General features: G+C 37.1%; 1 protein-coding gene across 5 annotated transcripts in view; it reads left to right on the forward strand.

The window, feature by feature from the left end:
* The window catches only part of NTNG1 (netrin G1), a 158,779-nt gene that overhangs the window by 109,449 nt on the left and 25,852 nt on the right, over positions 1 to 23,478 (forward strand). For 2 of the 5 annotated variants that reach the window (XM_037403771.1, XM_037403772.1), the window contains exons 6-7: positions 8,189 to 8,254; positions 10,165 to 10,224. The exons of 1 other annotated variant lie outside the window; for it this stretch is intronic. In XM_037403771.1, the coding sequence (XP_037259668.1) occupies positions 8,189 to 8,254; positions 10,165 to 10,224 (126 nt within the window). Of the gene's footprint in view, positions 1 to 8,188; positions 8,255 to 10,164; positions 10,225 to 15,421; positions 15,590 to 21,177; positions 21,316 to 23,478 lie in introns of all 5 variants that reach the window. 2 more of the 5 variants (XM_037403775.1, XM_037403773.1) reach the window with 2 other exon arrangements.

The following is a 23,478-nucleotide window of genomic DNA, read 5'->3' on the forward strand; positions in this document are numbered from 1 at the left end:
TTTTCATGTGTTTTTTCTTAAGTAGCTCACGGGGAAAATAGCTCCACTTGCACAATGTTCTGAACATCTTTCCTGTAAGATAGGAATAGCAGAATTATCATTAAATGAGGATAGAACCCATAAACTTATCCTGGTCTCTAAAAGAATTTAACAGAAGTACAATTAACACATAAAAACTAACCAGATTCATTACTTGTGGCTGCTTTAATGGATTCTGCATGATTTCTTCCTTTGTCTAGGCTAATACAATGTTTGTGTTCGTATCAGCAGAGTATTTCCCCTTCTGGGGCCAGGAAGGTACTCTCAGGAGATACAGTTTGGGGTTTATTTTGCCTGGCAGCAAGCACTGATGGGAGGGGATGGTGAGAAGGGGAGGGGGGGGGAGGGCAGGGGCTGGGGTATTGGCTTTTGTGTCCTTCAAGCTTTTTCTAAAACAAGGAGGATGGGGTTCGGGCAGGGGGGTGTGAAGACTAAACTGCCAGCTTGCAAGAAAGATGCTACTGCAGGCGACATTCATTTAACACTTTTAAGACTGCAATGAAAGCAAGCAAAGAAAAATAAAACATATTTACCTGTGTGCACATATATGTATCATTATCTATTCCTTTTTTACCTCAAAGGATCTCATATTAAAGCAGCTCATCATTGAAGTTTGAACACAGAGAGTGGTCATGAAGTAAACATCCTTTCGGATCATCTAGAAAGGGGGGGGGGGGGAGGGGGGGGAAGAGCTTTCCCATTAAGGTCATTTGTACCTGCTGTTGTCTATCAATTGAATAATAGGTTCTCTGATCATTTCCAGCATTCTTGATTCCAGTGCTGGCCCCTTCAGCATTTTTCAGCCATGTCTGGAAAAATCCTGGTGAAAGTGTTAGCAATTAATGAGTCCCAAAACCATTTCATAATTTTAAACAATGCTTACATACAGTATGTAAATATTCTGAAAATTACATTATTTTACTTGCTAAAATAATGATTGTGTAATTTTGCATAGACCAATGCATCAAAATGTTCATTGTTGTGATCAAATACCAAAATTACTAAACTGTACATGTGTGCCTTCAAAAAGTTGAATCTTCTAAACTGTAGCTTGCATCTTTTTTCCTGTAAAGCATAACTCCACTAATTATGCTAAACAGTTTGTTATAAAGGGTATAATTAGATACAGGATAGGATAGACATGATGTGCAAATAGCTCCGTGTGGGTGATTATCACCTTAAAGCCTGCTGGTGGCAGATGAGTCAGAGTTTAGAGACAGACCATGCACCCAAGTGCAAGATGCAATCACGATAATCAAATGGTATTTTCTGCTTTGTTCTCTATGTTTTAATTCTTCTTTACAGCCAATTTTAAATTGAGAACTTTTTTTTTTAATCATAATGAATGCAAGATGCAAAAGTAAAAAAAAAAAACACCAACTACTGAATGGGCACTCTTATTTTATTGTTTTCTTAACCTTGAAAGATCTAGTAGGTTTTTTTCTGGAACTAAAGTAGTGTCAGGATGAGTGTAGCTTTATTTGTTTTACATACTTGCTATGAAATTTTAATGTATCTTAAAAGGTTGTGAGAGCAAATACTAGTGGATTTTTTTTTTTAATTTTTTAATTTTTTTAATAACAACACAAAGTATTTTGGATCCGATTTTGCCCCCTTGTGGTAACTGAGAAGTGCTTTTATTAAACTTACAGCCATGGGATCAAAGCCATTACGATGCCAAGCTCTAGACTAGAGTACATCCACAACATCCACATATGTCAGTAGGATATAAACATGTATAACGAGGTTGTACATTACTTTTCTATTATTATTTGAGGTCAAGTTTTACAGAGAGCTGTACTGTCAAGATACCATTAAGATATTTATCTTCTTAGAACACTTACAAATTGTCTTCAGACTATATATATAATTTTAGACATAGTCGCCAAATGTTCTCATTTAAATTCAATTTTATCCAAGTCTGACTTTTTAATAAATACTGTTAATCAGGCTCCTAGTCTAAGGCAATCACCTTATCTAAGTAACTTACTATAAGATCAAGCCAGTAACAGTATTTGTTTTCCCTCCTTTATTTTAATACTTTGAAGTGCTCAGAATTCTTCACTGTAACAATTAGATATATAATATTCCATTATATTAAAACATTACTGTGCTGAAAGAGAATACTGTTAGCCTATGCGGTATAAGGCACTCATTTGAATACTGGATCTGAAAGAAATTTAATATTCCACATAAAAAAAATTATGAGTAGTTTCTTTACCAGGTAGGATTCATAACAAAGCCAATTTTCTTCTGTATAGCTAGCATTTCACCCTTGAAGTTCAGTAGCAAAGCACCCACGCTGGCCCCAGCACTGAGCAGAGACCACCTCTTTGTGCAGTGATTTCTAGTGCAGGGTCAGAAACGACCAACGCAGCTGCAGGGAGCACTGACAGGTTGTTGGGGGTTGGGGTGAAATTTGGGGGAGCCTTTGTTTCAGTTTTTGTTTCGCCAGATCCACCAATTTTAACAGATAAGAAGAGCTATTCTCACCAGTCTAGTAGACATGGCCACTGGCCGTGTCGTACTGTTTCTCCTTCTTATCCCACTTTACCTGCATCATCTTGGGTTAGTTAGAAACAGTGTATCAGTCAAACAGTCTTTCTGATGTTTTTTTGATTTGCTGTAACATATCTGAAGTTACTTTAGTTCACAGTTATCTTTGTTTCAACCATTTAATAAACAATGAAGTGATAGGACACTATAGAAGACAAGATATCAACTTTTCAATATGTACTATGGTACCCGTGCAAAACACTGCACCTGCAATATGCAAGTTTAGCTGCAGTTACTCAAGGAAGTTTATAGAGAGCAGACATGATCCATAAAGATATTTTAAAATTTAATAAAGCTTGGGGAGAAATTGCTAGCAAAAAATGCACTTCTATATTTTACCCTCTCCTCTTTTTCTTTCTGTTCCTTAGGCATGTAATCAGTTCATTTCATAGAGTATAAGGGATGAATAAGGTTTCCAAATTGGCATTCTGATTTTTAAAAAATTATCTTGATTTACTGTTCTTTCTCCGTTGTGAATTACTGTACAATAATCCTAATCAACCAGCCAATTTCAGCATCTTTGTAGGAAAAAGCAGAATCAATCAAAATAAAAAGGAACAACCCCTGGAAACTATCAATAGAATAATTTACTTTTTTTGTCATGAGATAGTATCTAAATATTTCCTTCCAAAAATACTTGAATTCATTGTTCACTTTTGCAAATATTTGAGTGGAAATACTCACAATTGAGGAATACTCCCTCAGACCTCATTAGTTTGAAAATTAGCCAACACATTTGTTAAAATCAGTGGATTTTTTTCTGATATCTAAAAGTTTCCAGAGCTGGATCATTGGATTGTTTTTTTTAAAAGCCTCTAAAAAAATCACTTTCTTTTACTCCAAGACAAGTGGACACATAAAGGACTAATTGCATTTAAATTCTTCCAACAGTTATAAAAGCTGTTATGGCTGAGGAGCTGCCATAAAACAACCACATCTTCACAAATATGCAGAATTCTCCTTTCTTCAAAGGAACAGGTATGAAACTTCCTACATTGCTCCAAAACAGATTGCCTAACATTGGCCATGTATTTTTTTTTTTAACTTAATAAAGGGGTGATTTTTTACAAAAACTTTTTAAGCATTTCTTCTCTTTCGATGGGTTAGATTTTGCAGTGTTACAAAAGTGCTGAAAGGAAAATTTTATGTGAGGTAGGTTATCATGACTTAACAGAAGTAAAGAGATAGAAATGCTGTAATAATGGTAGTGTGATCATTGTAAGAAGTGATGGAATATCATCTCATATAAACACAACCAATTATTCCAGCAGTTACTAAATCTGCTATTGATTTCAATGAGCATTATTTTTTTATTATTCCTAATTTTTTGTCATATATCAACACCTAAAAATGCTGTCATAAAAACTGCACTGTGCTCATTAGATACTTGTATTTTAGAGTAGGTATTTACTCTCAAATACTCATGGTTTAAAATAGGCAGTACCAAGGCCAGTTTTTCTGTGACTAGAAACATGGACTTCTGCTAGAATCATTAAGCTTATGCTGACAGTTTTTTAAATGCTTTTTTGTGTTTTAAATAGAAGTTGAAAGAAAGTTAAAAAAAAATATTAATCGGAATCTCTCACTAGGGCTCCTTATTGTTATTATAAATTAAATAAGTAATGATAGTTGTCAACACAAGTGCTCCCTGTCTGCCATTAGTGAGCGTTATTTAAGACTTACTGATTTATTAGTAGCAATTTTCAGCAAATGCGTTCTTCGTGGAGTGGGTCAGCAGAAGCTGTTTTGGAGAGGACAATGTGCTGGTCTGCCGTGGAGCGCAGGTGCCCTGGCAGCGACACAACCTCATACACTCCGTCACCTGCGTTCTTCATCCTTGTGAAGGGATAGCCCCTCCCGGTGGGAATACGTTTTAATTTTACTGCCAGCTCAGTACTTGGTTGGAGTGAGAAGCCAACAAAGTGCTGATTAATTTCTGCCAACACCATGACAGGGCTTTTGCACGTGCAGCTGGCTGGCTGGCATCGGGCTGAACTACCCGTTCATCTCCATTAGTTCCCCAGTCTGAAGCCACGATGCAGCCCACGGTGCAGACTGCAGTTCCAGTGAATATGTGAGCAAATTTTCTTCATTTAATACCATAGGTAATTCCAATACTGTATATCCAAAAAAAGGATTGGGGCCCCGGGGGGGGGGGACACACCAAAGGAAATTATCATACACCTAGTAAATATAATGCAATCAGTTTCTCCTTAGTTCACAAAAGCAAGATTATTACTTTTTTTCCCCACTTGTTATTTCCTGCATACAGTTGGCTTTGGAATGATAGTAACTAAAAATACAGAAATTTCCAATGCAAATTTAAAATGTTATATCGAATTTTCTGCTCAGTCATATGACACAGGTGCCTACAGTAGCTTCACTTCTAAATAACAATACTAAAATACACTTTTAGAAACTCTTTCACATTTCTGTAGCCTTGTTTACCCAAAATAGCTGTCATAGAATAATATTACAGCAGATCTACATAGTATGTCTTATAGAATACCTATACCAAAATTCATTAATTACTCTGGCAAATAATGACTTCAGTTACACACTACAGTGTCCATACATGGAATTGTTCTGGAAAAGCTTGGTTTATCTAGTCAATTTCTTTACAAATAAAACCTTTAGTGGCAATCATTGAGGACTAGAAATATTTTCACAAGTTGCTATAAAAGAATAACTAGCTGCTAAATGAATCTTCCCAGTGCCTGTTCAAAGGATGACTCATCTGCTCCAATATTCTTGTGGGAATGACAGTCAACATTCTTTGACTTGGACATCTCACATACCTTTTCAGATAAAGCATCTGAAGTCATCTTCATTATTTAAAAAAACAGAAAATTTCAAAGATAAGAAGAAAGGCCTTTATCAAGAAACCTGTAATCTTGGTGTTAATACATTTCATGAATAAGGACATAAGAAAAAAATACTCTTTTTACCAAAGATTTAAAAAAAAAAAAAAAAAAAAAAAAGGCAGCAGCACATAAGAGAAGCATTAATTCTCTGGGAGCGTTAACGACATTACCAAGCATCCCAGAGACACTGACGACAGCAGCTGGTGTCAGCCGGCTATGACCCTGAACCACCTCAGCTAACTTTGAAGTTGACCCTGCTATGAGCAAAAGGTGGAAAAAAATGACCTCCAGAAGTCCATTCTAAGATGGCTATAATTATCACTAGTAACTAGTAATCATTGCTAGTAATAATACTTAATTGGTAATCTTCAGGCACTGTAAATATGCTCTTTATTGTTGTGGGTGCCCATTAAGAAACTCAGCTGAATGCAATCTAATCTAAAGGGTCAGGGAATTTTTAATTATTTTGCAGTAAGTCACAACCTTTTTTTTAAGTAAGTTGGCTAAAATGAGCACAGATCTATAGCATTTATAGGATTGCAAAGAAATACGTAACACTGATTTTTCTGTCATACAAATAATTATTTTATTTGGACAAAAGATTACTTGGGGAAATCATCATAAGAATAAGATTATATATGAAATGTTACTGATTATATGAATCAGATTATATAAAGTATCTGATATATTTCCTATATGGGACCTACAGTTTATTGATACAGCTATTCCAAGGGTTAGTCCTAAGGCATTACAAAGCTTTGACACTATTACTTTTACTTCTGCTTAATACCTAGGCCATTTCAATTGAAGACCATTATGGATGTGAATTTTTTATAGTAGGTGAAATTTTGTAGTAGGTGTGTAGTATGCCTACACAGTATTCAACAACACAAGTAGGATACTGGAAGCTCCAGTCTGAAACATTACAAGTGTTCTGCAACAACCCTAACGTTGCACAATGGCTAAAAGAAAAAAAAGGCTCAGGGGACAGCAGGACAATGTAGTCAATAAAGATTGCTTTTCATTTTTTACCAGATGACTTTTACATGCATTCTCTAATGTCCAGTCCCTTTACAATCTTTACGTGAAGCTTAAGTGTCCTAAATCTACCAAAATTTTAACAGTGAATTGACTGTGTGAGTAATTTGCGTATGCTTGAAACTGTTGCCAGCCAATGTTTCAGGAGGTGGAGGAAGGTGGTCTCTCAGGTGCATGGAATTAGTGTCTTTCAGTGGGCTAGGGTTATCATGCCACCTCCGAAAGTACGGCTTTTGGATGCCTTTTGTCATACACTCTGACTAATGTGTTTGCACTTCCTATGTGTGTGAATTGGTGGATCTGACCGGCAGAAGCAGGTTATCTTTTAATCAATACGTAGTTTGAGAATCTACCAAACTGACTCAGTCTTTCTTCCTTCTGTTTTCTTGACTGATAGGGAAAAGCACAAAAATGCAAGAATATGATGCAATGATGTGATTATATCACAGCTTGACTGATTCACTTTCAGAAGACTACCTAACAGTAAATGGCACAGTGCAGGTCATCATCCTTTCCTTGAATGGTTCTCTATGTGGGAACACTTTGGGGACAGCCAACCTCACTCAGCCCATTTGTCTTCACCCTTGACAAGTGGGTCAGAATGGGATGCCCTCCTTCCACATCAGATGTTTGAAGCCCAAGTTTTTTTGTCGTAGCTCCCCTGAAGGTCTTCCAGTAAGATGGACATAACAGTGAGACACACCTTCCTCTCCCCATGAATATCACTGCTGTGTAGGCTGATGTGGCTGTCCAGGAAAATTCTGTTCAGATCAGAAAGGATGCAACCACTGCAGTACTCACAGAAGACGATAAAAATGTGGCCCAAATCTGATGTTCAAAGCTAGGCAGATGGAAAAGGAGAAAATATTATAACAGAAAAATAAGGAGAATATAAATACCTTTTCCCAGATCAGGGAAAGTTTTCTTTCCTCCCCACACACAACCCCGTCCCCTTCACTTACTCCCCATTCTGCTAAGGGTTATCACTGCCCACTGCTCCAGCCCCAAAACACATCGACCAGAGGAGATGAAGCTCTAAAGAGACATAGCTAATTCTTTCACTGAGAGGCAAAATGTTTCATGGAAGTAACACATTATGTAGGACTTTTAAGAAATGTAGACATTTAATGTTTTTACCAAAAAAAAAAAAAAATCAAACTGTAAAATACATCAGCAGAGACGACAGGAAACAGAACACACAGAAGTAAGAAAGCAAAAGAAAAGGCCCACTCTACTGGTAAATTTATTTCTTCTGATAACAGATATATAATTCACTCAAAAGGCCCTAAAACAGTATGTTTCAATAAGATAATGTGTCTTTGGTAAGAAATCTGTATTTGTCTGATACTGTCATTTTATCTCTGCAGAGCAGCTTTACCAAAGTATGTTCCTGTTTTGTTCCTGGTGTTAGAACCATATATATTGGTCTAGGATATCTTCTATCACCAAAAAATATATTTTAAACCACAGAAGATACATTGTTACGCACAGTATTTTATGTCCATTTGGTGTTTTGGGAATCATCAATTGCTTGTTTTCTTGTTCACTGTGGAGTCATGTACTGTTCAAGTGCAACCTAGACTAGTCCAGTAATGGATGTTTGTATTCTATGTCTTTGTCCATATGCTTGCCTGTTTAGAACAATATCACAGATGTAAATAACAAAACCTGATTTTTCCTGATGCATGCAGATCCTCCAAAGTTTGATAGGATATGGCCGAATATTTCTTCCCTTGAGGTTTCTAAACCAAACCAAGGTAGGATGCTGTAAAATTCCTAGTGGTCTAAAGTTACTGAAATTGTTTTGAAGGAGTCCCACGTGGTGGCAAAAGTAGTAACAACAATAATCCAACTCATTTTTCTTCTGGTGCCAAGTAATGCTACTCGGTGAGAAAATAACCATAAAAGAGACCTTATCTGAAAAGGGAGTCTTCCAACACTCAAATTGTGCACATTACTGCGAAAAGTCTGGAAAAGTAGATGCACAGATTATGAGTACTGATATACAGAAAGCCCTGGATAACGTTGGACTTGTTTAGACAGCACAGCCTGTATTCTAAGTTCTGAGATTTTTGAGTGGGAAAGATTGTCATTGTCTACATCAAACCCATTTTTAATGTCTCGTTTCCACTTTGTTTTCCCAAGTGAGCTGAGAAGCATTCTCAGCTTGTGTGCCATCCACAATACAAGCAAGTTCTCTGCAGGATAGACTCATAGCAGTCTACAATTGGAGTGCCACACAAACAATTACTGACAGACTGTGGCATGATTATTAGCATTGAAAGAGACAGAAGACTAATAAAAGTAAGATTCTGTGTTACTTGAAGTTATGTTCGCCTATACTTCACATTTCAAAATGATAGTTCATTACAAAAAAAATGTCCTTTTGTTCTCCTTATTTACTGCCCTTTACTCCCCAAAAAATCCCTGCAGAAATCTGGCCTGTGGCTTGCTTTGACTGTTCAAAGGGTGTCCTTTCTGTGCTATAACACATACAACTGGAGAATAATGTTAATGAAAAGGTGATCTAGAAAATAGCTGCTAAACTGAACAAGATGTATTGGGAATCTGGGGGGGAATTACATGGGAAGGGCCATAGTTAAAACCATTGATCACCATGACCAAATCAAAACATACGCACAGACTTATAAAATCTACCATGTTTTATGTGCACGTCTCTATGTTCCCAACAAAATAGAAAATACTAGTGGATTTGTGCTCTCTATAAGGATTAACGATGTACTTTAGTTCTCATTATTTACATATATTTTAAATTAAATATCCCTGATGAAGTTATGCTTAGCTTTTCAGTAACTTCATTTAGCTCATGGTACATTTTCCAAGCTTTTGCATGCGTTCCTTAAACAAAACAAAAAACAACAGATTGATCTCTGCTCCTCTGCTTTCTGTAAGGAGTAGCCTGCATTATTCACAGGAATTTTAAATCAAAACATTCCCAGTTAAATGATACTTAGCACTTCTAATGGATTTCATAGCTTAATTATACTGCTTGTGATCTGAGACTTAACTTCATTGCAAAATGAGTCTTGAACAGAAAATTATTCAGTCCTTCTTCCTCAAAAATAAGAGTTATAGCAAATTTAGTTCCGATGTTTCAAGAGGGAGCACAAAACACAAAAACTTACAAGCTTTTCTAGTCAGTTTTTGTATTTGCAGCACATTGTAACAATGTTTAACATGTATAGTAGATAAAATACTTCCATCAAGGATAGCATATGAAGAGAATAATTACAGAAATCTGCCTATACCTAATATTGTTAATGGTGTTTTCTTTGTTTATGCTATTAGGCCAGAATAAATTTTTATACAAATTTAATAAAACCCTTTGCAGACCACTCTGGTTACCATATAGTCATCATTGGTCAGGGATTGGGAGAAATCATCAAATAACCTCTAACACAAAACTGCCAAAGTGTATAGATGTGAATTACATTCCCTTTCTTTATCTTGGATATTACAGCTCAAGTGATTCAATAGTAGATAGTACATAACTCATTTTCCCTGACTTTCAGTCTTTCCTTATAAAACAATAACCAGGGTTAAAGTTACTTTATAAGTTAGAAAATAAAAAAGTTTATTTTAATCTTTTGATTTGTTTCTATATGATACCTTTTCTAATTTACTGTTCATTTTATTACCTGTCCAGTTGCTCCCAAATTAGCTATGTCAACTGTTTCTTCTGTTCAAGTTGCAAACCACAAGAGAGGTAGGAATTCTTGGATTCATACAGTGATTCCATAGTGCTCTGTGTTGTGAAAACATTGCACTGTATGAATCTGGAATATCTGTGAAGTGTACCCATCAGCTTACTGGTGAGGCATCTTCATTGACAACAACAGAAGCATTAAGTCGCATAAACATAAGCCATACAAGGAAAATAAATACGCTTCTTAGACAGTTGCTGCTGGCATACGAAGTGACATGGCATTTGTTTTTAAAGGAGTTAAATGTATGAATATGACCATTCAGATCATTGACTAGAAAGCAAATGTTTGCTAGAGTCTTGTTTTCCTCACTAATATGCATAAATTGTAAAAGAGGATACATAAGCAGATTTGTTGAGGGCAAACAATACATAAAACGTCAATTGTCCGTATCCTCAAGTAGTGTCTGTAAATGCCATGGAGTGTAATGCATAGTTATGTCGTTTAATGCATTGTAAGTGCGCCTTACATCTTCATTTTATTGTAACAGTGTGCAAATTCAGAGCGTAGGCATTACATTTTGAACTGATGTTTCAGTGGTTTATTAAAATAATGGAATTATATAGGCATAATGAAGGATGCCAATATTCCCTCTGACTTACAGGCAACCCGTTTCATTTGCATATCTATCGTTCACAGTCTGAACCCTGAGATCCTCTCATTGTTTTTCCTGATCAATTTATCTGTAAAGAGTATGTATGCAGATGTTTTGTCTTTCTGTAGCTATTGTGATTATCTCATTATTCATGAAATACATATTAACAAGGAATAGGGATATTAACAAATGATTGAACTTAGTTTGACCCATTAGATGAGATCATGATGATGATCCATACTGTTTGTTATGAAGCAGGTCATTTCTAAGGTTACAGTGAAATCTCCTTTGTTTGCCTTTTGTTAGTGTATAGGGGAGGAGCACATAGTTACTGGAAAATGAAAAAGAAAAACACTGTAATGATTTCTGAATGCACTTTTCTTGAAACACTCTTTGTGCTTTTAATTAGAGAATGACACTGATAGATGTCTCATGCATTACCTGTCTTAGTTTAAAAAATATGCTTCCCTTCTGTATGTGTTTACCATTGTTTCATGTGATGATGTTTTGTGTTTTATTGGTCGCAGCTGAAGCTTCAGCTGAACCTTGTCCCCACAGCACGATAGAATGTCACCTCAAAGATGTAAATGCATAGCATTATAATGGGAGGGAAAAAAAGTACTGAATTTGTAGAAACAAAACTCTTAAGACGATCAGCCTCTTTATGAGCCTCCTTCAATGGGCAGTTTTATCAGGCTTTTTACAGTGGGATCAAGATCGTTGCAATAGAATCACTGCATTGTCTTTACAGGCTCATAGAGCCAGTCCTTCTGTGAGTCAACAAGGAAGCTGACAATTCCTGGATCATCCAAAGCCAATTCTCAAATCTAACGTGGCTATCTCTTCTCCCTTCTCCCTTCATGTTAAACCTATCTAACTATCTTTGCCTCTCCTCTGAGGTTTTATTTGCCAAATCATTTACTCCGTTTTGTTAATAGCTTTAAACCGTCTCCGGTTTACCTGTGCCTTTTCTGACATGCAGTACTCAAAACTGAAAGCAGCATTTTCTAGCACTGTAAGCTCACGTTGTTTCATTGTTGGTAAACCATCTGATTTTTATACTTCTCCCCCCATCTCAGTGATTGCGTGGCTTTGCCAGTGTATGAAGGTGCTTGGGCTGCTCGCCAGAGGCACATACCCAAAAACTTTAAGCTGTGCTTCTGACAGTTCTAATAAGCAGGCTTTTTTCTGGTCTTGGTGTGCTGGTTAAGGTGAGCCACATGATAAAGCTGGAAGGGCCATACAGCATTGACAGGTATCAGCATCCCAGCTGGCATAATGCTGAATGCAGATCTATACACTGTGTTTGACTGGTTTAGTGTGGCACCTCATGTAGCCAGTGGTAAAAATCATTCCATTTCAGTCATATGAAGACCCTTTACATAGCTCTCTTAATAAACGCAGAGGGATGTAAAAATTATTCACTTATCAGGCCAAGAGCAGTAAGCAAAATAGGTTCATATTACTGCACTAGCAAAATGCGGGAAGAGGTAGGGAGAAGCAAAAATTATTAAAAATTTGATTTAATCGTTACTTGCCGTGGCTTTTTTTTTTTTTTTCTTTGCACCATTGCCAATCTTGGATCAGATGTTAGACTGTTTTTTACTTAACTAGGTTTTTTTTCTACACCATGTAGCATTTACCAGTCAGATGATCAAGATTCGTAGACGTTTCCTGTATCTTAGTATAAGTTAACTTGGAGACTAAGGCTTTCTTTCACACAGCACAGTTGTTACAAAAGAGCAGGACCAGTAAGAATGCAGCCAAGTATAAGAACTGGTCTCATTGTTTACCTTTAACATTGATGAGCCACACCTGAACTTGGTTAGTCCTTCTGCATACGGTTAGGAGCATGCGTGTACATCAAACTAAGTCCTTCATAATTAATAGATGTTTCTTGAGTCCAAATCATAACTTTGTAACAAGGCCTGTTACAGAGTGAATTACTTTATGTGCAGCTTTGTTTCCTGTGCTTTTGTAATGGCTAATTATGTGTAGCAGTAATATTACTGAAGGTCATATCGCAATTTCAGAGTGGAAGTAGTGCCATTCATTCACAGAACATTCTCAATTTCTTTCTGCTACTTTAAACACAAAAGATGATGTAGCATAGTCTGATCTACTGGCACTTCTTTATAGTCTGCATATTTTTGAAACATAAAAATGTAGTATTCTGCAGCCTGTTACTGATTTGAAAAACAAGGTAGATTATTTCCTCTAAATTCACCTACAGTATGATTATGTTTAGCTGCAAGTCTGACAAACACACTAGTATGGTATCATCTCACCAAAACAAATTGCCTAATGGTAACAGAAGACGAGTCCTTTGCCAGAGAGACTAAGACAGCTTTGCTTCTGGCTGAGATTCAGAAGGATCAGATTGCTTATCACTAACCAGCCTTTCTTATTTTAAAAACCAAACACACAAAAACTTACAAATAGTAACAATTTTCCCTGTGACTCTTGTTTGCTAGTGCTAGTTTCCACTTTTAGATCTGTTGCCTCTGCCCCACACAGGCAGTTTTTACTCAAGCAAGATGGATATACTAGGGAAGAAATGCTGCTGGGTGGCTGGCTGAGATGCTGAATCACACTGACCAGCTGCAAAAGACAACAAACATTAACACTTTTTTCCTCCCCACTCAGTTATGTCAAGTGGTAACATACTTAGACTGATACACCAAATGTTTTACCGTACTCCAGCAGTTACAGACATCAAAACTATCAGATAGGCATGAACCACAAAATGTTGGTTTAGCAGTATAACATGGAAGAGAATAAGAATGCATATATGTTGACCCAATGTGTATATATATAAACTGAATTAATGTTTCCTGGCAGCAGAAAGGCAGCTCTCAATATTGAAACATATGTTGTGCTAAGTGATGTACAGCATAAGAAAAGATGTGATCTATTTACAGTCCACTACATCAGACAACAGCCTAAAAAATATATAAGAATTGTGTATAACATACTCATAAATGTGTCCTGGTATTGTTATTTCTTTATAAAAATACAGACCGGCACAAATATTGTATCTGATGCCTACGCCAACAATCAGTGGGCTCATTAGGTGCCCCAGCATAATCGGCAGCATGCCATACGAAAGGCAGCATGGGCAGCTTGGCCCCTGTCACGTACGGAAACATTTTATACCCTCTGCTACAGCCTTATCTAATTACAGGCCAAGTTAACTTCAAGACCTTGAAGCCCTTCCAAGTCACTGCATCCAGAACTCCATTACTGCAGGAAGCATACTGTAATCTCTTTCAGCAGTTAACAAACTACATCTCTAAAGCATCAGTGTTTTTGCTACGAATTGGAAGAGCGCTCCAGAACCTCAGTGCCCTAATAGCTAGATACCATCTCCTAATTTCCAGTTGAAATTTCTCAATGGCCAGTTAACAGCCATTTGTTCTTGTGCCAGTATTGTCCATTAGCGCAGATACTCACTTGGGATGGGAGAAGGCTATCTCCTTGATGTATTTATAGCCCAGCGATATCCCCTGTCTTCAGTTTCCTAGACTAAACAAGCCAAATTATCCTAGTCTTCACTTTTTAAATAGGCTCTCTACTTCTCTGAACATCCCAATAACCTTTTCTGCATTCATTCTGGGCTCATAATCTCAGAGCTGAGTGATCAGACTTACACAAGCTTTCTACACAAAGCATAGCTGTGCCTTCTATAACGATATTGATACATTTCTAGTTTCTCCTTTCTGCATAAACCCAAACATTGCTTGTCATTAAAGACTAAAAGGCACTAGCGTTCTGCACTTAATGAAGGGGTTTTCAAAAAGCAACTGTCATGCCAGCTGCATTTCAGATGGCTGCAGTAACCATGCTTTCTATTCAGTACACTTTTCAGAATTGTTGTGATCTTTTCTGGCCCAATTGTTTTTCATCACAGAGTATAAAAATGGGTTAATACTTACCTCAGAAGTGCAGTAGAAGTAGCTCCCAAATAACACCCTCTTTTCCTTCCTATTCTTCTCTGTTAATTTTTTTTTTTTTTTTAGGAGGTGCTGGCCAAAATTGTCAAACTAGAGATTTGTTTAGTCTTAAAACCAAAGTTCCCAAGGTTTCTACCAGTTACAGCACCCCAAGTTCAGCTGTATTTTTGAATACTCACCATTTACGTCAGAACAAAGCTTTTATTCTACTTTGAGTTGTGGATTTAAGCATGATGAAGTTTGACAATTTTGTCCACTGTATTTAACATTTTTAATATGAGGAAGTTTCTCCTGGGTCTTGGTTTATGTTCATCTCAAACGTGCAAAAAGACGTGCATTTCTATCAGCGGAAACCAAGCCTCCAGTACCCCTGAAAGGTTTACAACTGCAAATGCTTCAGTTCCATCAGGTCTGCCAACAACAGCCAACCTTCGACGTCATGCTATGGTTGTCAGGTCACGCTAACCTGCCTGAAACAAACTTCACTTTCATTGCAGATAAACATCTGCTGTTGTCCATGTTACACATTGATTAACGTGTATGTGCCATTCATTCATACTTCTGTTCATGGTTCATTTTTACTAAGCATGTAATGTGCTATTACTCTGCTGCTGTATACATTTTGTATACATTTCTGTTCTTCCTTGAAAGACTGTGAATGCTTCGGGCACTCCAACCGGTGCAGTTACATCGAGCTGCTCAATACGGTCATTTGCGTGAGCTGTAAGCACAACACTAGAGGTCAGCACTGTGAGTTATGCAGGCTTGGCTACTTCAGAAATGCTTCTGCAGAGCTGGACGATGAAAATGTGTGCATAGGTCAGTCCCGGGATACTTGCGGCTTTTCTTCTGTGCCTTTTCAGTTACTGGCAGCTGCTAGGGACCACTGCTGCTTACTTGCCGGTTGAGCCAGAATGAGCTTTTTCAATGGATAAGAACATCTGTGTAGACTTTTCACCTCATTTCCATTGCCCCTGTAGCCCTGAGGAGGTATTTTGAACCTGTGTATGATGATGAACCTCCCTGGCTGAGGGTCCTGGGCAGACTTTCCTCGGGAGCTCCCGAGGTTGGTCGTGCTGTCCTTCCACAGGAGGGAGCCACGCTGCAGTTGCATGTGTGAAAACTGAAGGGTTGAGTCATAAATACCTGTTCCCACTGTAACTTTCGGAATTATTAGTACAGAATCTTGAATACTTGCCTGGAGACCTACAAAAGTTGCCAACTGCATCAGTAGGACATGAGGAGTGGTGTTAATTAGCCCCTTTTATCCACTTAAATTTCATTAAAACATGTTGCAGCTAGTTCTCCTCCCAGGCACAGGACCATAAATGCAGCGTTACCTTCCCTCTCCTTAGAGGAGAAACTGAAACAATGTCCACATGGTTAGGAGAAGAATTTGTCAAATCAGTTTGACATGACGTCAATTTAGAAAAGGGATGCCTAGGTGAAAACAGTGCTTTAAAACTAGCGTCCGCTTTAAATACCCAAAACGCAGAATTAAAGAAAATGTCAGAACATAATATGAAAAGCGTATTAGGAAAAAAATAAAAAATTTTATCACACTAGGAGAATACACGTTGTTCTCATGTCATGACAGACAGGATATGGCAAAAGTTAGGACACTAGGTGAAGATCGAACATAGACAATAAAGGAAGCCTCATACAATGGCCACCAATTAATACGTAGCCACAAAAGGCACAATTCTAATAACAAACAGAGGTGGAGAATTCCATTAGATGTTTCCTGTAGACCTAAGCATCAGTAGAACCTGTTCTGGATTTTCATTGTGATTTTTTTCTTTTATTTCCATTTTCCAGGAAGCAGAAAGAAAGAGTAGTTATATTTTCATGCCAAAACAGACTATGGGTGAATAAATTATATTTTAATATTCTTTATAATCCATTGCTGAGATTCAAGCTAGAAACTGTTCAGGTTGCTGTTATTTGGTTCATTCTGCAGCCTGACAGATTTACATTTTATTTCGTGATAAACAGCCAGATCCATCCACGCACTGCATTTCACGTGTCTTCCTTTTAACTTTGCTTGGCAACACATTCAGAAAATGCATGATCTCCTTTGACATTAATTAGTTTAAGCTGAACTTCAGTAAGCAAGTCATGATTTTGTATGACTGTGCAGAGGAGAGTAACCCAATCGAATGTTCCTGGGAAAAACCTGCTGTCCTTCATATTTGTGTGATGCAGGTGACTGACATCACTGATATGACATCGGGGCTGTACAATTTCAGCCGCCTAAATAGGCCTAGTGAATATGACACTAAATTAGTCTATTTGGGATTTTTCATCAGCTCATTCAGTGTTTTCCCATGTACACTGAAATGCTAAGACAGCAGCTGTAGCTACGTAAGGCAAGGTTGTTAATAAACCAGGAGTCAAAAATAAGTAAATTTTAAATTAATTTGCAAGTAATGTATTTAAACTGTCTTGGTAAAAACAACCGTGCACTTTGAAAATCCCCAGACTCTACAGTAATAAAACTAAAAACCTTTAATTTAACAAGAGCCTTTAAAAAAAAGGAAGGAAAAAAAAAAAAAAGATGGTAACACAATTCACTTGCTGACTTTCCCACCTTAAAGCAAACAGAATCTTCTTGGGCTCCCATGAAAATTATACCGTGTGAGATGGCTGTAGTATCAAACCCTGATTTGCTACATATTAGGTAATTTGTTTTAAATAAGTAATATTCTCGTTGGACTAAAAAAGTTTTCAGGATCATAGTGACCATCCTATATACAAAATGCATGTATCCTACTTGATTTGCCAACTTAAGAAGACTCTTGCTACTTCTTGTTTGAAGTCAGCGAAGTGAAGCAGATACCTAAGCACTTTTCAGAAAACAGAGAAGTTTGTGCTTAAAGTGCTTTCCTGAATCGGGGCTCCTAAGATTTAATTGGGCAAAATGTAGAGTATTTTCACCTCTGAGAGAGCTGATGGATTCACCACCCTTCTAGGTCAAGCACAAAGAGTCTTGCTCTATTGGAAATGCTCATTTCTCTTTTCTCTGAGTTTAAAAGCAGTGTTTGGGGGTTTAAGTACAAGTGAACTGTTGGCATGAACATTTTAATAAGCAGATATCCAGTGACATGTGCAAATCTTATTCCTGTATGAAAGTAATTTTTCCAGGCTAATTTTTTTCCTCTTCAGTCATATATGTAGGAAAGTAAAGAATGTTTGAGTAAGCTAGTTTAATGACAGCTAACAGGGCTTTGTCTCTGATTTATCAGAACTGTTTATATAGTTTTTGTAAAGATATATGGTAAGTGCATGGATAATAAATCTGTGAATCTTAGCTGATGCTAACTAAATGGAGAAAATTTAGAATATTTCAGTTTTAAAACTAACAAGTTACAAGGAACTGAAGTACTGAGAAGGTTTTTACCAGTGAACTAAATGCAATGCATTATACAGTGGGCTTAAATCTAATTACTTTATGCCCTTAATTTCTTCAGAAGCTAAATAAATTTTATTCCCTAAAATGAAATACCAAAAATCTGTGGATTTCTCAGTTAACTGCAAAATTACCTCATATGGACAACTACAGTTTCTAAATAAATCAAGGTATTTTAAAGTTAAAAATCGTTCACTCGACATGCTTACAGTGAAAAAGAATTTAACAACTTGAAGAGCTTTTTATTTCTACAAGGTCTTAATAACTCTTTATTTCAGTGAATACACACACTGACAAGCATGGATAGCATGGAAACCACCAAGTAGACCCAGAGTAATAAAACATTTCCTTTGCCTAACTACATAAATACTGAAATGGTAATAATTGTCACACATATACGCCAACCTGGCAGTCACTTAGGCTTAAGCTTCAACTAACGCCTAGGAGACCTTTAGAAACCCTAATGATACATGGTTAAATGAACCCTAAGAGTTGTCCTGTAGCCACTGTCAACCCAGACTGATAAGTAGCAGGCCTGCAAGCTTCAGCCCATTTTCCTAACCTCCTTTTTTACTTATTTTCATTGTGGTTTGTTGGCAGCATCACACTGATACAGTGAATCTCAGTGAACAGTTGACTACTACTGTCATCTGCCCATCCTTCAGACAGTCACCAGATGGAGATTAGGAGGAGAATTCCTTTGCAGTTCAGATCTGCAGAGGTTTTTTTCCTTGCCCTGGAACCTGGTGTGTGGTCTGCTTATTTGGAATGTTAATTTAATGTTATTTAATAACCTTTTGTTGTAAGGGCGTTGGAGATACTCACTGCCTCCCTGCGGTACACTGGAATTGTGGCTTTTGAGCTTTTCAGTGCCTTAAGTATTTAGCAGGTCTTGGGAAGAGTTCCAAAACTTGTGATACTGTGTTGGACAATGAGTCTGGATGTTCAGTGGACCTCGGTAGACTATGTGCCTGTGGCATCAACTGTGTATTGGGAAAGGTGGAGGCTAGATTCAGTTACTAAAGGTTACTGGGTCTGTCTGGTGTTCTGATTTGAACATCTACTTTTGTAAAAGGGCCTGGCTTAAAGTTTTGTTTCCACTACCTACTTACCCTTAAACAGCACAATAAGGGCCAAGTACTTCTTATGTATGTCTATGATAGAGTTCAGTAGGAAAGCTTCCACTGATTCAGGGTCAGTTTCTTGTTCTCTGATAAATATAATGTATCTATAACATTCAATATCATAGTCCATACGTTTCTTTCGCAAACACTTGGTTTAAATCACTGTAACTCCATTATGTCCAACTAAGCTCTTTTTCACGTACAAGAATCGGGCCCTCTGTTTCTAACATAATTCCAAGTTTTTTGTCTTTCAAGGTTTTCTATAAAAACTCTTCAAGGAAATTTTACTTCTTGCATCCAATATTTATCTCAGTTCTATGCCTGTTTACATCCATCTGATTAACATCAGAATTGCCAGCTTTTCAAATGGCACTCACTGTGCTATAATTCTGCTCAGCCTTGCACAGTATTTTTGGCGTGTCACTTTTCAACTTCATTAATGAATGTTGCTAGCTAATTAACTATTATTATTGTGGAACTCCGTTTGCCAAAGGTAACTATTCTTCTTCAGCATGCCAAATGTTCAAAGTGCCATCTGTAATTTATAGTTAATAAACACTGAGACAACAGATGACAAATGTCTTCCTGGTAATTTTTTTCCTATTAACAGTTTTTCCATTGGATTGGTTTTTTATCTTTTATTTCCCAGTTCAACTTCATGTTGTTGTTTACAATATTGCTGAGGTTTAACCTAATGCTAGGGAACAATTGCCAAAGGTAGTCATCAAAGTAGCACTGCTTGACAGACATATAAAGCCAGACTCACAGCAGATTGCCCAGATTCAGGAATCGATTTGTTTATCTTTAGCCTTCAATAACAGCAGAGAGCAGATGCTGCCAACATGTGTCTGTGGTCTCAGTTGACAGTGGAGTTACTCTGGGTCTACGTGGGTCTATGTACAAATAAGATACAGCCCTTCATTTCAAAAAAAAAAAAAAAAAAGCCAAAACAAAACACAAACAACCCAAAACTGAAGAACAGGAGTGCCAAATATGAGCTCTGCTAGCTACTGTCTTGTCTTCGTTCAGCTAGCTGAAAGCTGAACACAGATATTGTAATCACATCTGAAAAAAAAAGGGCTGTGAATGAACAACACAGTAAGTGTTGTGGGAGGAAATGGGTTACCCTAGTCATTTTTTAATTAGGTGAACACATGTGGAAAATATACAGCAAGGAATGAGCCTCATTGCATTTTCCATCTGCCCACTGGGAGGTGAGAGAAATGAAAATGGCAGCATAAAGCCAGTTCTGATAAGTTTTGCATTACATTAGTGCTCACCTCAAGCTTTTCATTGTGGAATATGTAAAAGGTTTAACAACATCACTGATAAATACAATCTCATCAATTTAATAGCAGATATCCACATAAATTTTGCTGCTGCTCAAAACTATAAAGGAAGACTATCTTGGAAATCAGTAAAGTGCATTTATATAGCCCTGAAAGGCATTCAGCACTTCCGAAATATTGAGTAATATGGACAAGTCTATTTTAATAATGCGAACCATTTCACCCTGATGGCACATTGATATATCCATGCTATACAAAGCTTTTCTAATGTTCATTAAATTGTCAAAAATATTCTTACCAAAAGAGGATCTGTTACAATCACTTATCCTCAAAGACCATGGTATCTTCTGCCTTTATATCTTCCTGTTTACTTTTTCTCTTCACGTCATAAAATGTATCTTCCTGAAACGACATATGCAAACAAACAAATGGACCTATACTAGTTATATTCACTACTCTAGATACCCTTAACAGACAGTCTTCCTTTACCTTTAGCACTGGAAATGCACCCTTTATTGGTATTGAATGAATTGTCACCACGTGTAGACCTGAATCCAGTGTGTATGTGTTGTCTTGTTTCTGCAGACTGTTATTGTAACCCTTTTGGTTCAGTCCATGATCGCTGTAATGACAGAGGATTTTGTGAGTGTAAGGAGGGAACATCAGGGCCTAAATGTGATAAATGTCTGCCGGGATATATCTGGCACAGCTTGGGCTGTCAACGTAAGTAACTCTGAGAGTCGCCCTTCTCCCGCAACTTTGCTGCCTCTGCATCTGTATGCTATCACGTGCAGCTACTTAAGAGCAGAAAATGAGCAAACCACTCTACAAGCTGTAGGAATGCCATACTGCCTGAGCCTTTTCGAAGACTCCCAGATGAGGACAGAAAATTGACAGTGCCATCCATTTATTTCAATGTTTTCAGTGTCCTCTTTCTTGCTAACGCCTGGAGGAGCTCCCACTGAAATCTGTAAATATTTGTGTCTTGCCAACTGTGAAATAAGTTTTGTGTACTAAAGCATCAGCATATTAACTCCAGATTTAAAATTCTTACTAAAAGACAAAAGGTGATTTCTCTGCATGTTCACTTTTTTCTGTATTAAACTTCAGCTTCTTGAGTAACTTAACTATGCTTTTATATCTTCAAACTATGTCCCTAGACAATGAAACTGCAAAACACTGGCTCATTACCTGTTATAATTAGTGAAAACTAGACAATAGCCAAAGGTTAAAAAAAAATGAAGGTGTACTTAACATCCTCAATAATAACAGCTGAATTTTTGCGTAGATCATGCTAGACCAGATGTTGTTTCAATGCTTGGTTGTATATTTAGCTTCTCTTCTGGTTAACAGATCTTGTAAACAAGCGACTGGAAATACCACATCGGTACATACAGGATTAGACTTTATTGCAAACTTCTTTTGTAGTAAATTCTTAAGGTTTATTCTTTATGACTGGTTTGATCATCTACTTCCAGAAACTCTGGAAAGTCCTCTCATGTTTTTCTTTGACCTTTTCTCCCTGCCTCTCTGTGTTCTTACACACACACATTAAAGACAGATTTCTACGAAAGGCTGCTTTTGATTTTTAACACTGCGAAACACAAGAGAGAATGTAACTGCTGACACCAATTAGCCAAATACTGTAAAACTGGCCATATAGCCACACAAATATTATAAATGCTCTAAAACAAACGCAAATCTTACATCACCACAACACAAACAACAACAAACTCAAACAACAAAAAAAAAAAAAAAACCACAAAAAAAATCCCAAACAAAGCTAGAGATTACTGCTGCCTCTCCACCAAGCAATGAGTACCAGGACTTGTAACAATTCAGCAAACGTCTGGAAAGAAAACCAATAAATAAAATTTTTCAGAAACTACTGTGATAATTAACCAATTAACATTAAAGGTAGTATATGAAGAAAAAGGAAGTTTGCATGGAACCTGGACTTCCTCAGCTTCTGCTAGAAAGCTCCTGTTTGTGTTTGACAGGTTATTTAAACCATGCTTTTCACATGTAGTTGGTAACTGTATTCTCATTTTCTGCATGCTTGTACTTGACTTTTAATTCACAAAATTATTGAGCACTTACCGTTGCAGCAGAAAGCAGGAAAATAGTGTTTCAAATCTCAGAGTTCTCTATTAATATTTTGAAAAATCAGATGTTAGGTATCTCAGAAAGAAAAAGCAGTCAGAAATCATGGAATCTCCCTCTGCCTTGCACCCCTTGTGTAGGAAGAGGTTGTCACCACCCCTGTACCTAACCATTGGTACTGGCAAAATAAGCATTAGAATTTGTGAAGCATTGAGATACTGTAGTGACAGGAGCCACAGGGAAAAAATGAAAAAATAAATCAATTTGATTCTCTGCAGTAGAATCTGAATAAAGTACAGTAAACACCATGTCCACACAGTGGGTCTAAAAAAAGCTATTAAGTAGCCATGATATTGAAAAGGGCTGGAGGTCTGTGGAGCAAATTTTACAGTCTTATAATTATTACAATAATATCTAGACCAGCTTGTCAAACCAATTGCTTATGAATTGCAGTAGTTCATATCTTTTCAGGTTCGGATATTATAACCCCAATAATGTTCTTTTAATGAGGATTTTTGAGCCCAACATATAATTAGCCTGATTTTAGCTGAATCAGAGTATTTGTAAAAGCTTTAGACAGTTTCTGGAAATGCTAGCTAATGCCTTTATATTTGCTGACAAAACTGATTAATTTTGCCTCACTGTGTTGTAATTTTCTGAACAAACCTCGGTCCATGTAACTGTTAGATGTTTTCTAAATTTCTCTGCAAGGGTGGTGAGGCACTGGCACAGGTTGCCCAGAGAAGCTGTGGGTGCCCCATCCCTGGCAGGGCTTAGGGCCAG

Source organism: Falco rusticolus, chromosome 11 (genome assembly GCF_015220075.1).
Source record: "Falco rusticolus isolate bFalRus1 chromosome 11, bFalRus1.pri, whole genome shotgun sequence".
Lineage (NCBI taxonomy): Eukaryota > Metazoa > Chordata > Aves > Falconiformes > Falconidae > Falco > Falco rusticolus.